The 15,680-nt window shown below is 40.2% G+C and overlaps 2 protein-coding genes across 2 annotated transcripts in view; both read right to left on the bottom strand.

The window, feature by feature from the left end:
* LOC126848604 (E3 ubiquitin-protein ligase MIB1) overlaps positions 1-1,483 on the bottom strand; it is a 346,576-nt gene extending 345,093 nt beyond the window's left edge. Inside the window, exons 1-4 of the mRNA XM_050589604.1 lie at positions 1,289-1,483; positions 488-835; positions 200-400; positions 7-126 (exon numbers count right to left, since the gene is read on the bottom strand). Of these exons, the coding sequence (XP_050445561.1) occupies positions 7-126; positions 200-400; positions 488-835; positions 1,289-1,390 (771 nt within the window). The 5' untranslated portion in view covers positions 1,391-1,483. The remainder of the gene's footprint in view (positions 1-6; positions 127-199; positions 401-487; positions 836-1,288) is intronic.
* A 1,776-nt stretch (positions 1,484-3,259) lies between these two features.
* Positions 3,260-15,680, bottom strand: part of LOC126848601 (titin) — a 40,070-nt gene continuing 27,649 nt past the window's right edge. The window contains exons 3-7 of the mRNA XM_050589595.1: positions 14,984-15,031; positions 14,251-14,715; positions 13,894-14,172; positions 5,668-13,774; positions 3,260-5,552 (exon numbers count right to left, since the gene is read on the bottom strand). Coding sequence (XP_050445552.1) covers positions 5,450-5,552; positions 5,668-13,774; positions 13,894-14,172; positions 14,251-14,715; positions 14,984-15,031 — 9,002 coding nt within the window. The 3' untranslated portion in view covers positions 3,260-5,449. The remainder of the gene's footprint in view (positions 5,553-5,667; positions 13,775-13,893; positions 14,173-14,250; positions 14,716-14,983; positions 15,032-15,680) is intronic.

The raw sequence follows: 15,680 nt of genomic DNA, 5'->3' as shown, positions 1-15,680 counted from the left end.
AATTACCTGGTCACCAATTTGCAGACCATGAGGTCCTGTTCGACCTGGACCTTGCTCACCAAGTAATGGTAAATGATCTCTATATACCGTTTGTCCTTTTGCATCATTGACCACTTTTAAATCCGCCTAGATATAAAAAATATATAATCAATACATAATCTTTTTGCACAATTAATGCAACACTTAAAATAATACTGACCATTCCTTCAAAACCAACTCTGTACAAATTTTTAGCACCATTATCCCAAATAACATAAGCTGCTGAACGTGGACTAGCTGCAGACCAATCTTGTATTTCATTAACTTTTCCTCGACGACCATTTCCACCATCCTGATCTTCCCATTGCCAATCCACACCTCTTACAACTCTTGCACCAGGAAATATACCACGAATTGCAATCTGTATCAAAAAATTAAATAATAAAAAATATAATGTAATTTTAAAAAGTAATTTTTAAATATAATTGAAATTAAAAGTAATTCATACCTTTTTGCTTTTCCGTCGAGGTTCTAGCAAAACTCTTTCACTTCCTGGTGTAGCAATGCGAAAAAATCTATGCCGCAAATGATGTTTATCTCCATGATAACAAATGGAACAAAGATCATAGTTGCCACATTCAGCGCACTTCCATCTTATTCCAAAAATAGGTTGCTGACGACAGGTATCGCACATTGTTCCATCGTGCTTAACTCCTGTTGGAGCAGAATCTAATATACGCAGATCAAAGGCTCCAGAACATCGATAATTAGCTGCAGTGCCATTATCCCAAACAACTACAACCTCTTCTGGTGATTCAAAGTTTCTGACAGTACCCACGTGACCTTCTCCACCGTCCTATTAAATACAGATAATTATAAATTATTTTTTATTCCCTTTACTATTAAAATAAGAAAATTGATGGCTATCGCTTGCCAGTCAAATATATATGATTCAAAATAAGAATGTTACTCCAACTGTTGCATATATTTAACATTTTATTTTTGGAAAATCATATATGTTTTATATACAATACAATAAAATCTAATAATGGTTTGAATAAATGCGTAAGGTATCTTAATAATTTAATAAAATAATGATTGTCGTTCGTGAAACGAACAATATCAAAATAACCTTATAGCAAAGTGGATTATCCCTATGCACCCGCAATTTCTTTAAAAAAAATTTCAAATCCCTGTTACAGACAAGAAACATGAAAATACTCGTTGCGGAAATAATCTCGTAGAGCAGAAAACTCACGTTATCTCGAAAAAATTACATTTATAATACGGTTAACCTCTCGATTCTAACCTGTTTTCCCCATTTCCATTCCGGTCCGCGGATTACACGGGCGCCGACGCCTTCCATCATAAATCGCGTCGTACGAGTACCCGTACTCGCACCGGCCTCCATCGCTCGTTGACAACGATTTCCCGTTTATCTAACTCAAAAATCGAATAACACACGATGCTCCCACTTAGCGCGAATACCGAAAAATAATACACCACATTGATGGTACGTCAAAACACGCGTTGCCAACACACGTTCTAGGGATAGAATTTTTTCGTCACTTAGTGCCATTTCATGGTACTAGTACTGCTACTTATAAATATATGCAATATCACGGAAATCACAAATTTATATCTTTTCAACTTCTTCATTTCTTGAACATTCTTGAACATTCTGTATTAATAATATAGTATATATATATATATATATATATATTTCATTTCTATTAAAATATCAATAATTAAAAAAGATATATTTTAAATATTTTTTATAATTACTTTTATCTAATTATTATAATCTAAAAAACATATTACTTCACACGTATAAAATTAAAATTGGAAATATATGTTCTCATATATCGCAAACTATTTTTTATTCAATTTCACGTTTAATTGATTAACTTCGCAATGATTTAAATCATTACCTTTTAAAATCAAAAAATGTTTCCGCCAAGGAACGAGGAAGGATGATGGATGATGGATTATCTGAAAACACGAGACGCACGAAGATATGCATGTATATATATATATATATATATGTAGATTGACATACAAAATCTTTTATTCATATAAAAAGGACACTTTATACTAGCACGTACTGTCGAATCTAGTCTACCTCCGTACAGTCGGCACCGCCGGGGCACTCTCCCGGCTCGCTCTCGTTTATTCTCCATCTCGTTTATCACATATTACATTATATATATATATATATATATATATATATATATATATATATATATATATACGCGACGAAACGAATAATCAAATTATATGCGTAATGCGGAATAAGGGCGCGAATCGTATTCACGTGTATATATGAAAAGAAGCGTCGAAAATTCATCGCGCGAGGATTGAGTATCTTTGCGTACTGTGCGCCATATTCGCTGCGTTTTACGCACACGTGACCAATTCAAATCTTTATACCGGCGCATTCCTTTTTAGTGATATTTATCGATCATCGTGCATATACGTGTATATCTGAAGAGAAAATGCAGTGAGTGAATATATATATATTTTTTTTATCACGATTATTGATACAAAGGCAGTTGACATAAAGGAAGATGAAAATTGGTCGCTTTGTGCGTAAGTATAGTGCGTATATATGCGTGTCTATAAAGTTGTGTGCGCAAGTCCAGATGGAAAAATGTCTCGCGGGGACACACTTCGCTGTCTCCCGACTTTGACATTACATGCATCCTATGTGTATCCACCATATATCTTATGTCATTACAGTTATATGCGTATCTTAATATCGTACTTATTCGTTAAATATTCGACACTGATTTACCTTCGGTAATAATATTACTTGCTATGAGTTAAGGGGAATGGATGATATCAAGATAAATACTAGATTTCGACTATAATCTAGCTAGAATATTGGCTTGAAAAGAACTGACTCGACTTCGTTGTAAACGACATACTTCGCGATAATCGATTGTCAAGGTAGATAGATTTAACACGCTTATGTCGATGTCAGTCATGTAATTTTAATAAGCAAATGATGGAGAATCCTTCGCATTACTCGCGTGCTTTCATCAATTTTGCAGCTAATTGAGATCCTTTCCTCGATTTAATCAAATGTACGTATAAAATGTACGAGTATAAAAAAATACACGAAATGTTCCGTACATTCTTGTTATTATCTTTATCTACAAGATAAATCTGAAATTTCGAATCTAATTTTACTCAATGTAAATGCCGATGCACTTGTCATCATTTTTGCAATTCTTGTAAAACTTTATTACATCTTTATAAAACAAAAGCGTCTCACACATACATGTATCAATCATTTATTGTTGATATGCTTGAAATATTGGTATTGTTCATATCTGGAAACAGTAACAATAATAATATGGCTACTTTGTATATCACGAGCGAGTGTTGTCGTGGAAGCTCTATGAATACGCCGCGATTATTCGTTGGTCATTCAAGTCGAGAGAGATCTTTTACGTAAACAAAAAGAGAAAACGCTTTCGTGATAATTATGCGCGAGAAGCTGTTCCCTCGGGCAGAGATATGAGCTTAATTATCAATAAACGAGTACTAGAACTAACGGGCCGCCGATATCAGGAAGACCAAACTCCGACGCGTCTTCGTCCGATTATTATAAATACAGACAGTATGCGCAGTATATTTTGTGCGACGCGATATATAGCATTCGATCTATTTATTATACTAAAGAGAGCCTGCGGAGTTCCAGAGTCTCAAAGCGTGACGTTGCACGATATCTGTCGCTCTTGAATGAGTCGCGTATAATTACTGTCAAGATAAATAATTGACTCGTGGGAAATAATCCCCTGAAAGATTCCGAAGATCGTGATCGTGATTGCTTCCTCTTTTCTAGCGCGACACTTTGAGACTAGAGAACCTGTGCAAGGCGATTATCTCATCTCGTCTTAGATAATTATACTTTCGTACAAACGTATAGAACATTGTTATTAAGTATTATCATCAGGAGGGTACAGTGTATATAAAGAATTATATATAAATGTATATATATTTATATTTATATTTATATATATATATATATATATATATAATGACGCCAGCTCGCCGGAGAAGCAAATTCTCGGGTCGGTCCTCCGCGCGAGCCGCTGTTTGAGCTTTGAGATGCGTGTATCTTTCGTCTGGCTTCCTCTTTCTCTCATCCTTTAACATATTATACGCACCACGCACACACACGCACATACACACACCCGCGCGCGCACTAGGCACGATCGTTGGCACTGTATACGATTGACGGAGTAATTTTTTTTTTTTAAAAGTTAAAAACAGAGATGGCTTGATCGAAAAGTCTTCCTCTCTCGAGAGGAAGGATCTCAGAAAGATCTTCGCGGCTTAAAAGTACTGGAAGCACGATCGGCTGTCTGTGCCGATCTTATTAATCTCGATCGTGTTCGAGTGCGCGTGAATGTCAGCAAACTTGAATAATGTGACCCGATCATTAGGACACGCAGTAGCAGCCGAATAAAAGATCCAGAACGCGCTCGATCGCATAGTAAATAATGACATATAGTCGTCGTTTAAGATTGTCACAGTGATACGTCACTACAATTTTCTTTCTCTCGTTTCCCAATTTTTAACGTTGCATCGTAAGAGGAATACCGTGGACGTGTAGTTGCGTAGAAAAATGTTTAAAAAACTTCTAAGCTATCTAGAGAGTACGATCTCTGCGAATCAAGGGGTATTCTTCATACGATTCTCTTTCATTGTTTCCGTATCACTGCACGACTGACTGGCGCAATAAATTTCCTTTTCTTTATATATTTTTTTTTCCGTTTTATGCGTCGTACGAAACGCATTCATCGCACTTCCTCTCCCTTTCTCTCTCCCTCTCTTTTCTCCCATTACTTACGAAGTCGCGAGCGATCGCGATTCTCCGGGCTTATTTAAAAATACCGACGACGATGACCGTGGCTGCGGACGGCGCTCGTTGCCGAAACGAAAGCAGTGCCGTTGATATTCGACACTTGACGAAGGCACAGTCATAAGTCTCGTACGTTCAGTAATTTTCTCTCTTTCTCTCCTATTTTCAGAGCGTACAAAATATCCCGTGATACAAAACGCGGAATTATCACGAACGAAATTTATTCATTTTTTTTCCCTTATAATTTCTACATCTGCGCTGCTTCGTTTCCTTCTTCCGTATCCGCGTATTAGCACCGATAACGCGCCTCGATACGCAATTAATTCTCTACGGATCTCCGACCGATATTATCTCCATCATCTCTCGTTCACCGCTGTTTCTCTTTTTTTATATATATAACATAATATAATATTATTAATATAAACGTTTACGTTTTGGCCACTCAGTTCGTGATCGCCGAAGCACATTATTGTCTGTGTTTCGCACGACGTTTAGGTAGATTGGAATAATTTTAATTCACTTTTATACAACACTGAATCCTGTCAACTTCGTCGTTCTCGTGTATGATTCTTTGTAAAGATGATTCACCTCGGCGGCTCATCTTCTTCTCTTGGCTGCAGCCGTGGCGATCATTTGCCTCAGCATCGGTTCCGGACTGCACATTCGCGGTTCGCATTTCATGTTGCCATCACCTCCACAGCTGAAATTTTACAAGAGTTCGTGTTAAACTTTTCAGGGACAATATGCACAAATTGACATAAAAATTTAATTACAGGAATAAAGAGATATTTTTTCTTTCGTTGATAAAAACTTACGTGCAATGAAGGCAAGGTCCAGACGTCGATTTAATGACTTCTCCTACTCGATACGCCTGACCTCGGATCTGACAGCCACTTCGTTTCGCAGCTCCCTTATAAGCGTGAGCGTGAAAATGTGGCGGTAACGTGGTCGTAGTCGTGGTGGTGGTGGTAGTCAAGTTAAGAGACATGGCCATTGACACGGGACACTCGTATCTAGGACAGCAGAAACCGCTGATTGGTTCCTCATGACAGCCCGGAATAGGCGGTGGGCAGCTCTGTTGCAAACAGATGATATCACTCCTAAAGCAAAAGCAGAAGTCGCACGGATCGTCTCTGGGTATCTGTTGCGCCGAGACGTAGACCTTGCCTCCGTATCGGCAGGTGCCCGGTCCGTAGATCTGTTCGTCTTCATCGTAATCCTCGTCGGGATTCAAACTGCCACTTTGCGGGGGGAAGTGAGGATAATCCTCTCCTGATTGATCGGAATACTCCGGAATATGAGGTGCCAAAGTAGTCGCCGGTCGGTGTTCGTGATACGGTCGTTCCGATTCTACAGTATGATTAACCGGTCGCAAATGTTCCTCGTCGGATCCTAACGTCAATCCACCCTCCGCGGAATAGTCAGTCTCTGGCTTCACAGTAGCCTCCGGGAAATGATCAAAGTGAGGATGACTAACTTCTTCAATCTCTTGAGAATGAACGATTTCTTCATCGGAAATTTCCTCTGTACTTTCTCCGATTGGTAATTCCGTCGACACCGGCTGCGTCTTTGTGACGTGTTCAATCGGCGTTTCCGCAGATTGCGCTCCTTCTTCAGGTCTTATCGGGCCTTGGGTTTCAGTTTCTTCTGATGATATTGATCCGATAGTAGTTTTCTCTTCAGGCAATTCGGTTAGCACGCCAGATACTGTGGTTGGTTCTTCAGTTGGCACGGCAGCTTCCAAAGAGACTTCTGGTCGATTGGTTTCCGGTTGCTCTTCTGTTTTTATCGGGACAGATGTTTCAAGCGCATGTTCTGTAGTAGGTTGAGGTTCCTCAGATATACCTGGTTGCACTTCACCTTCTTCAGGTTTGCTAGGCTGAATCTCTTCAGTTACAAGAGTTTCCTCTTCAGGAGGAAGAGGTCTTTCAGTCGGCTGTAGTTTCGATATTGATGGCTGTTCTTCCTCGTGAATAGAAGTCGTTTCGATTGGAAGACTCGATTCAGTAGAATGTGCTTCCTCGTCACTTACTGTAGAAATTTCGCTTGGTTTTTCTTCAGTTTCTGGAATTACTTCCACTGGAATTATTTCCTCTGGTAATTTCTCCTCGGTTACAGCATCTTCAATTGATTTCGTGGTAGTTTCACCTTGTTGTTGTTCGGGCAATTCTGTTTCCTGTTCTGGTACAGCTGGTTTTTCTGTTTCAGATGGAACTTCCGCAAACTTTTCGGTTGTGCTTATTTCGACAGAAACTTTTGTAATGGATTCCTCCGGTTTCTCGGTTGCACTTTCAGTTGTAGCAGATTCTTCTTCGGTTGAAAGTTTTTCCACATCACTGGTCTCGGTCACTGGTTTCGATGTTTCTTCTTCTGTGATAGACACCGTTGTCTGATATTCAGGTTTATGAGTGTCTTTTTCTTTTTCGTCTGCCTCCGCCGATATTGAATGTTCTTCAGGTATCAAGCTTGGTCTAGTCGTCGCTTCTTCGCTCAATGGACGCTCTGGTTCGCTTGTAGTTTCCTTCTCAGGTTTCTGCTCTTTCGGAGCAATTGTTGTTTCGAGTTCCATTGGTGCATGAGTTTTTATTTCAACTTCTTGCTCGGTGTGTTCTTCTATGGCAGGATACTTCTCTGTAAGATCAGCAGATGTTGCAGTTTCCTCTTTAATAGCTTTTTCTGTGACCGATTCTTCTTTATCCGTTTCTTTCGTTATTCCGACTTCAGGTTTCTGCTCCTCTTTTTCTTTGTAAATTTCGGGAATAATAGTATGTTCCGTTAAACTGGGCAATTCCGTTTCTGGTTTGGCACTTTCTATAGTCTTTTCAGTTCCTATTTGCTCTTCTTGGCTCGTTACGCTTTCCGTGATTTCTGCTGTTGAAATGCCGCTTTCTGTTGCTTCTCCTTCACTAATAACAGTTTGTTCTTCGACAAGATGCTCTTCAGATTTCGTAGTGTGCTCTTCGATGGGAATAGTGATGTGTTCTTCTTCTACAGTTGGTGTTTCGGATTCCGTTTCGGGAACAATAGGCTGCTTAGTTCCTACTTCGTCTAAACTTGTCTGAATTTCCTTTATCGATGTAACGGGTTGCTCGCTGGCTTCTTTTTCTGTAGATATAGACGTTGTTGATATTTCCTCGGTTATCGTATGTTCTTCAACAGGTAATTCAGATGTATGAGATTCAATTTCGGCTTCTGGGTGTTGTTCAGTCGAAATTTGTGTACTTTCGGGTTCATGAACAATACTAGGTTCAGTAGGCTTTTCATGTTCCGCTTCTTCTTTGGAAGTTTCAACTCTAATAGGTTGTTCTGTACTAATCGGAGATTCAGTTACAGATGGTTTTTCTTCAGGCAATATTGTGACAGATGATTCTTTTTCTTTTTCCGATGGTTCCGTATGTTCTTCAGCATGTTCTATAGATTCTTTTCCTGTTGTGCTTTCCGTTGTTTCCGGCAATGTTTCTTCATGAGAAATTTCAGTAGTAAATTCCTCTACTGGTTTAGCGGTTTCTTCGTTAGATTTTTCTAATTCCTGTTCAGTTGTTATCTCTGTTTCAACAGACGCGATAGGGAGCGTAACATGTTCTATTTCAGGAACTTTAGTTAAAAATTCCGGTTTTATTTCTTCTTTACTTTCTTCCGTAGAAACTTCTATAGATTTTATAGTTGCATGTTCTTCTAATGAGACTTCCTCGTTCATCGTATGATCGTGTATCAAAGTCGTCGATTCAGCAACAGGTGCGATTGGTTCGTGTGTTTCTACAATATCAGGTAATTTTGTTTGACTTTCTGGTTCCTCAGACTGAGTAACTTGTTCACTTTCAGTCGACGTAGCTATTTCATGTTCTTTTTCCTTTTCGTATCCAGTTTCACTTTCGAATTTATGCTCCGTTGTGAACTGAATTTCAGGAATAGATGTACTCTCATATTCAGTTGGTTCAACAGTCTTTTGTTCTTCTGAAACTTCCGGTTTCGTTGATGGCTCCTCTTCGTCAATAATTGATTTTTCGGAAGTTGGTATTTTTTCTTCTTCAGACTGCTCTTTATCACCTTCTTCAATTGACTTGAGCGTAGATTGTTCCTTGACACTTTCTTCCTCAGAGGATTTTTCTTTGATAGTCGTAATCTCTTCTTCTTTTCCAACTCCAATGGTTGTAATTTCTTCTTCTTTCTCAGTAGATGTTGAAATTTCTTCTACTTCAACAGGGACAGAAATCTTTTTCTCTTCTGTTACAGTCGGAATCGTAATTTCTTCTTCTTCACCATGAATTTTATCTTCTGCAGATATATGTGTGGAAGTGATTACTTGTTGCTCCTCGCCACTAACAGGAGTTTGTTCTTCGACAGTCTCTTCCTGTGGTTGCTGAGTCGAAATTGCCGATTCTGTTACACTTTCTTCTTTTTCACTAATTTTGCCTTCGGTAATTTCTCCTGGTAACATAGTATAATGTTCTTCTTCGGATACTTGACTGGCAGACTCCTGTGCTATCTCAGGCACAGAACTAATAGTATGTTCCTCAGGCTGCTGCTCAATAGATTGCGCAATTGTAGTTGGCTGTTCGTAAACTGGTTCGACAGATTTTAGAGTAGTCTGCTGTTTCTCAGTTATCAATTCTAGCTCTTCTTCCGACGGAGAAACAGAGGGAATAGTAACTTCCGCAGGATGTGTCTCCGGCATACTGGTTTCACCAGCTAATGTACTATATTCTTTCGCTGCTTCAGTAACCTCTATGGCTGGTTGTTCTGTTGATATCTCTGCTGGCAAAGACGTTTTTTGATCTTCCTCTACCTCCGGAATATGTGGCTCGATTACATGACTGTCAGATTCCAATTCGGCAGTCGGTGTCGAATCACATGCATACATTGGACAACACGACTCTCCGCTCGTATAAACCGGCATGCAGTTTGATAAATGAGCCGGCGGGGCAGGACATTGCACGAGTTCACATTGAACGATACTGCTAATACAACGACAACTCGTCTGACATGCGTTTGCTGGCGGAACAGCCGAATTATTGCTGTAGGATTGTCCTTCGATAAGGCAGTTACCTTCTCCTGGAATACCTGATGGACGAGATGCACTCTCTGATGTACTTTCTTTCTCTATAGGAGTTTCTTCAGAAATACTCGTTTCAGTTGAATATTGAGGTATTTTTTCCAATGGTACTTCAGTAGTAATTTGTATCTCAGGAGTTTCTTTTAAAGCAACTGTCGTAGATTCCTCTTGTTTTTCGTGAATCGGCGGCTCTGTGCTTACAACTTCTTTCTCTTCAGGTTTCTGTGGTTGCACCTCGGTAAGCACAGGTACTTTAGGCGTTTCTAGAATTGCACTTTCTTTCGTGGATATTTCAGTGAACTCTTCACCTCCTTTTTGACTTGATTCTTCTTCCGTTATCAATGATTGTGTGGTCTGCTCATGTGTCTCCGGTTGACTTTCTTCTGAAGACACGGATTCTGATTTTGAAGATTCTGTAGAAGGTATAATTTCCGGTTGTCTTTCTTCCATAGATATAGATTCTGATACTGAAGATGCAGATTCTGTAGAAGGTACAATTTCCGGTTGTATCTCTTCTGAAGACACAGTTTCTGATTCTGAAAATACAGGTTCTGTAGAAGGTATATTTTCTGTTTCGATCGGAACTTCACCTTCATACTTTGTCGATTTTTCAATAAATCCAAGAGTCGTACTATCTTCACTTGCAGTTTCGATTGACTTACTGACATCTTCTTCGCCTGCGCTGGTAGGAGTAACAGAAGTGCCCTCATGAATTACAGAAATGGGTGCTTCAGTCTCTTTTCTTACATGTATTTCAGGCTGTTCTTCGGTGATTGGTCCCTGAGTCTGTTCTTCTTGTTTTGATATTTCTGTTGTAACATTTTCTGGTTGTTCGCTCGCTACTTCTGGCTGTTCTTGCACAGCTGGTTGCGTAACGGCTTCACCTGTTTCAACAAGTGTCGTTGTGTCAGTAACCTTAGTCAGTTTTTCTTCCGGCAAAACAGATTCGGTAACAGCTTCTTCAGAAGGAATTGTCGTTTTCTGTGGTTCTTCATATGTTTCAGTTTCTTTCTTCTCTTCGAGAGATGGTTCCTGAGTTATTTGTTCTTCGCCTTCCAGCTTTTCCTCGCTTGGTTTTAGTTCAACAGATTCTTGATCCTCCTTGCGGTCCGAAGGAATCGAAGGTTGGCTTGGTATATATTCTTCGGTAACGGAAGGTTCAGTCTGTATTTTCTCTGTTTCCTCCACGGCCGGTGATTCTGTAGATTTAATTTCAACTACAGGAATTTCTGTTTGCACTTCCTCCGTAGACACAGAAATTTTTTCTTCACTTTCTTTCTCTGCTTCACTTGTTTCGATGGGGTGTGGTAATTCCGTCTGTTCGATAGTTTCTGTTGTAACTTCTGTTGGTGTCACTCTTATAGTTTCTTCAGATGGTTTCTCTTCTTCACTTGGTTCTTTTTCTGTTATTATTACTTCAGTTTGGAGTTCTATATTTTCCGTTGACACGCCTTCCGTACCTTCTACTGCCTCAGGCTTTTTCTCAATCACAGGTGCCTCGGTTTGTTGCACACCATGGCTTTCTATAGTAGCAGCTTCTTCTGAAATCTTGTCCGTTGAATATTGCTCAGGTTGCTCAGTTTTTTCTTTTTCAACGGATGTTTGTGTCGTAGGCTTCTCTTCGGCTTCTTCTGTCATCTTTATTGCTACCGTAGTTTCTACCTCTTTCGAGATAGATTTTTCGGTTTGTGTTTCATTTTCTTCTTCGGTTATATCTGGTAAAATAGCAGGTTGTTCTGTAACATGTTCCTCGATTGACTTTTCCTTTTCAGCAAGAGTAATTTCAGTTTCTACCTCTCCGATTTGTGGCACGGTCGATTGTTCGGGAATTATGGTAATATGTTCACCTTTTGTTGTTTGTTCATCTTCGAGACTTGGAGGCACTGAATGTTCGTGTTCGACTGGGATAGAGGTAGAAATTTCTGGAGGCATTGAATATTCGTTCTCAACTGGGATAGAGGTAGAAATTTCTGGTTCCGTTATAATCGGAGGTTGTGTTTCTATTTCCTCTTCATTTGATTGTTCTTTCTTTGGTTGAACTTCTTTTTCGCCACTGATTTGTTCAAAAGAACCAGATTCTTCGATACCAAGTTCCTTTGTAGGCAATTCTTCCGTGAAAGTTTCTTCTGTTGACTGAATTTCTGTTTCGATCTCTTTCAGCACACTAGGTTTCTCGGTTTCCTCAGATGCTTTTTCTTCTGGTATGTGAGTAGTTACAGAAGGTTCCGTGCTAGTTTGAATTTCGGTAACAGCTGAAGTACTTTCCGCTTTTGTTTCTTTGGAACTTGTAGTGATGTCTGGTTTATGCTGGCTTGGTAGATTTATTTCTGTAACTTCTTTCGGATATTGTTTTGGACTTTCTTCTTCTGCTACTTCAGTTTCTTCCGCACTCGGTTTCGAAGTTTCTTCTGACAAGGCTAACGTAGTTTCTTGTTCCTGCGGAATATATGTTGTAGGAACTTCCTGCGGATGTTCAGTTATGAGATTGTCGGGACTAATGATTTCTGGATGTGTAATATCGTGAGAATCCTCTGTCACATGATACACGTTCTTATCTTCCGCTTTTTGTTCCGGACTTCGCTCAGGAATTGGTATGCTGCTTGGACCTTGAGCTGGAATTTCCGGAGTTGATTCCTCTACCTGTTGCCCCTCTGTAGTGATATGTTCTTCGCCCATTGTTGGACCTTCAGTCAGACCAGAATCTTCTTTTTTAGCGCCAACAGTGGCTTGCTCTTTTTCGATTATTGCATGTTCGGACGTTGGCTCTTCTGGCCAATGTTCCTCTTCACCCTCGCTTACCATTGGTTTTTGTTCTTTTTCTGCAGGATGTTTTGTAGGCAAACTCACTTCAGTCGATTGAATTTCTTCCGTAACAGCGATTTCTGTTAGATGAGATATTTCTTTTTCAGTAGTAATTTCTTCAGTACTGGACTCCTCATGGGGTATACTTGTAATTACTTTCGGTGCTTCCGTCTCAGTCGCCAAAATTTCACTTGATGTAGTCTCTACTTCATCTTCACTTTCCTTCGTTTTCTCGGTGATAGATTCAGGAACAGTACTTATATCAGGCTGTTCAACTTCTACAACCGGTAATGTTACTTTCTCAACAATTTCGGTCGAAATTTCTGGTCTTTCTGGCGCTTCCGTCACGCTAACTTGTCCTTTTTCCGTTGTTTTTTCTGCCTCAGTCACCTCTGCTGGAAGTTCCTTGTGTGGACTAGTAGTCTCCTCTGGTTTTACACTTTCGGTCTGCGTTTCTTCGCTAATGGCAGGTTCAATCGATTGTTCTTTTTCAACGACACTCTCTTCTGTGCTTACGTGTTCTTCAGGTATATGTTCTGTAGTTACCGTTTCCTCTTCCGATCCTAAGCCTTCCGAAATAGACGAAGCTTCCGGTAATTCAACGGCAGGTGCTTCGGTAGTTATACTTTCTTCAATTTTTTGTACTGTCGTAGGCGCTTCCATCTTCGTTGCTTCTGCATCAGAGGGCACTTTCGTAGTTATTGCCTCTTCCGATATCATCTCAGTGGGAGAAGGACTGGACTCCTTTTCAATAGCGATAGTTTCCGTCTCAGATACAGCCTTCTCTTCTGTTGGTGATGTTGCGGGTTGTTCTTCAAATTTCTCGGTAGAAGAAATGTGTTCCTGAGTAACATGTTCAATAGTTCCTTGAATATTCTCTTCTTCTTCTCCTTCGTGCGATATAACATTTTCGGCGCCTGGGAAAGTTTCCTCCTCAGGATGTTTCTTTACTTGCTGATCCTCTTCATCGATTAGCATAGGAGACTCTGTCGTCAATAGTTCGTGTGGTACTTGCCCCGGAAGTTGTTCTTCAGCTTCTTCTGGTAACGTGATTTCTTGTTCTTTTTCTGTAATAAGTATAGATCGTAAACGTGTTTTAATGCGTAATATTCATTGCACCTCAATTAAATCGTTGTTTTATAATATATCGCAATCATATCGTCAGTTATTACATGAAATTACTTACCGCACTCGTATGTGGTCGGACAACATTCTCCTTCTGGTGGTGGTAAGGCCGTGCAATTTTTTCCGTGTGCTTGCATTGGTGTTCCGCAATTTTGTACCGCGCAAGCAATTTCACCTCGGAAACAGTAACAATGCTCGCAAGGCTGATCTGAATAAATCAGATCGCCATCTTCGTAGACTTTATCTTCGTGATAACATTGAGATGACGCGCCGGGAGGTGGAGTTGTGGTAATGAGCCCAGGAGTTGGACCAACCGTGGTGCTAAGTTCCTCGTCATATTCTGCACAAATAATCAGTAATTGCAAGCGCACGAACAGAGAGTGAAATATCGCGAGAAAGAGACAACGCAATTACTTACCGCAATTGTATTTGATCGGACAACACACGCCCGGTTGGTAGACCGGTTTACATCCTGCCACTTGTAGAGTACATTCTTGCATGACGCATGTGGTTCTGTTTCGAATGCAGTAGCAAAGCTCGCAAGGATTGTGATGCTCCACCGGCAGCATGGCGCCGTCTGGATAAAATTTCTCGTCAACGTGACAACCATAATTATCATGAAAACCAACTGCTGTAGAATCCGCCGGTGCACTCGTTGTCGATGTTAAGAGTTGGACGGGTACTTCCAAACAAGTGATCACGGGGCAGCATTGATCCGGACGCTTCTCTACCGTGCAATCCTGACCGATTGCTTTCGTGAATGGACATACCTTCAGGTAACACATTAACATTCGATTGTGGCACGTGCAATTTAGACACGGTTCACTCGTAACGATCCTATCCCCTTCTTGATAACGTTGAAAGTTGAAGTAACATCCAGCAGCTAGAGGAACATAATTAAACGTTAATGAATATGTCAAAAATCTGAAACATAGCGCAATTATGTAATGCGATTGTTATTTTCGCAGTATCGCGGAATGCAACGAGTTTAGCAAGTTTTAACTTTGCAATATATCACGTAGAAATCATTCATAATATTTGATTCTTCTAATTAAAGTACGATACGTACATCTTTTTGAATCGCGACACGATTAATATTAACGCACATGTCGATTGATTAGATGCAGTTAATGCCGGAATAATATACGTACCTCCATCGTACTCTGCAACCTGTGTGCTATCCTGATCATACACCGGCGCTGCAATCAAAGAAACACACGACTATTATTAATGCTACAAGATTGATCGCCTTGTGATAGATAGATGCTCGTGCATGATACACGAAATTAAAGTTAATGAAAAGCGTAAAACGGGATTATGCCGAATAAGCTCGCTAAAATTTGCAGAAAGGAGATGACGCCAATGCGTCTCCCCTTGTGCAGTTTATCATAGTAATTACTAGCAGGACGCATTCAAATTCTCTCTCTCTCTCTCTCTCTCTTTCTCCTCTCTTTCTCTCTCGAGGGTGTATCGGAGCTTGATGCTGGACGAGTGGAAGCGTCATATGGTGCGAACACACGTGGGTGAATTCTCATTAACACCCTCGCCCTAGTCGAACGAGTTGTATAGCGAGAGTGCGCATAGAATACTGAATTCACTTCGACTCTCCGCGTGTAATCCGACGCGTATCACCAAACAATACGTATCTCCCATTCCATTTTCTTCTTACACGACACTCTTTCGCAATTTCTTTCGGAATTGAAATGTCGCGCGCAGGACCCTGAGTTCGATTGTTCCTGAAACGTGACAGGATACTCTCCAGAGGTACAATCACCGAAATGTTCTAGAAATCGCACAAGGAGCCTTTTCTATTTGACTCTATTCTCGTTCTCGCTTTCTCAAAGTTAC

Source organism: Cataglyphis hispanica, chromosome 4, assembly GCF_021464435.1.
Source record: "Cataglyphis hispanica isolate Lineage 1 chromosome 4, ULB_Chis1_1.0, whole genome shotgun sequence".
Lineage (NCBI taxonomy): Eukaryota > Metazoa > Arthropoda > Insecta > Hymenoptera > Formicidae > Cataglyphis > Cataglyphis hispanica.
The sequence above is the reverse complement of the archived record's forward strand: the minus strand, read 5'-3'. Positions and strand labels throughout refer to the sequence as shown.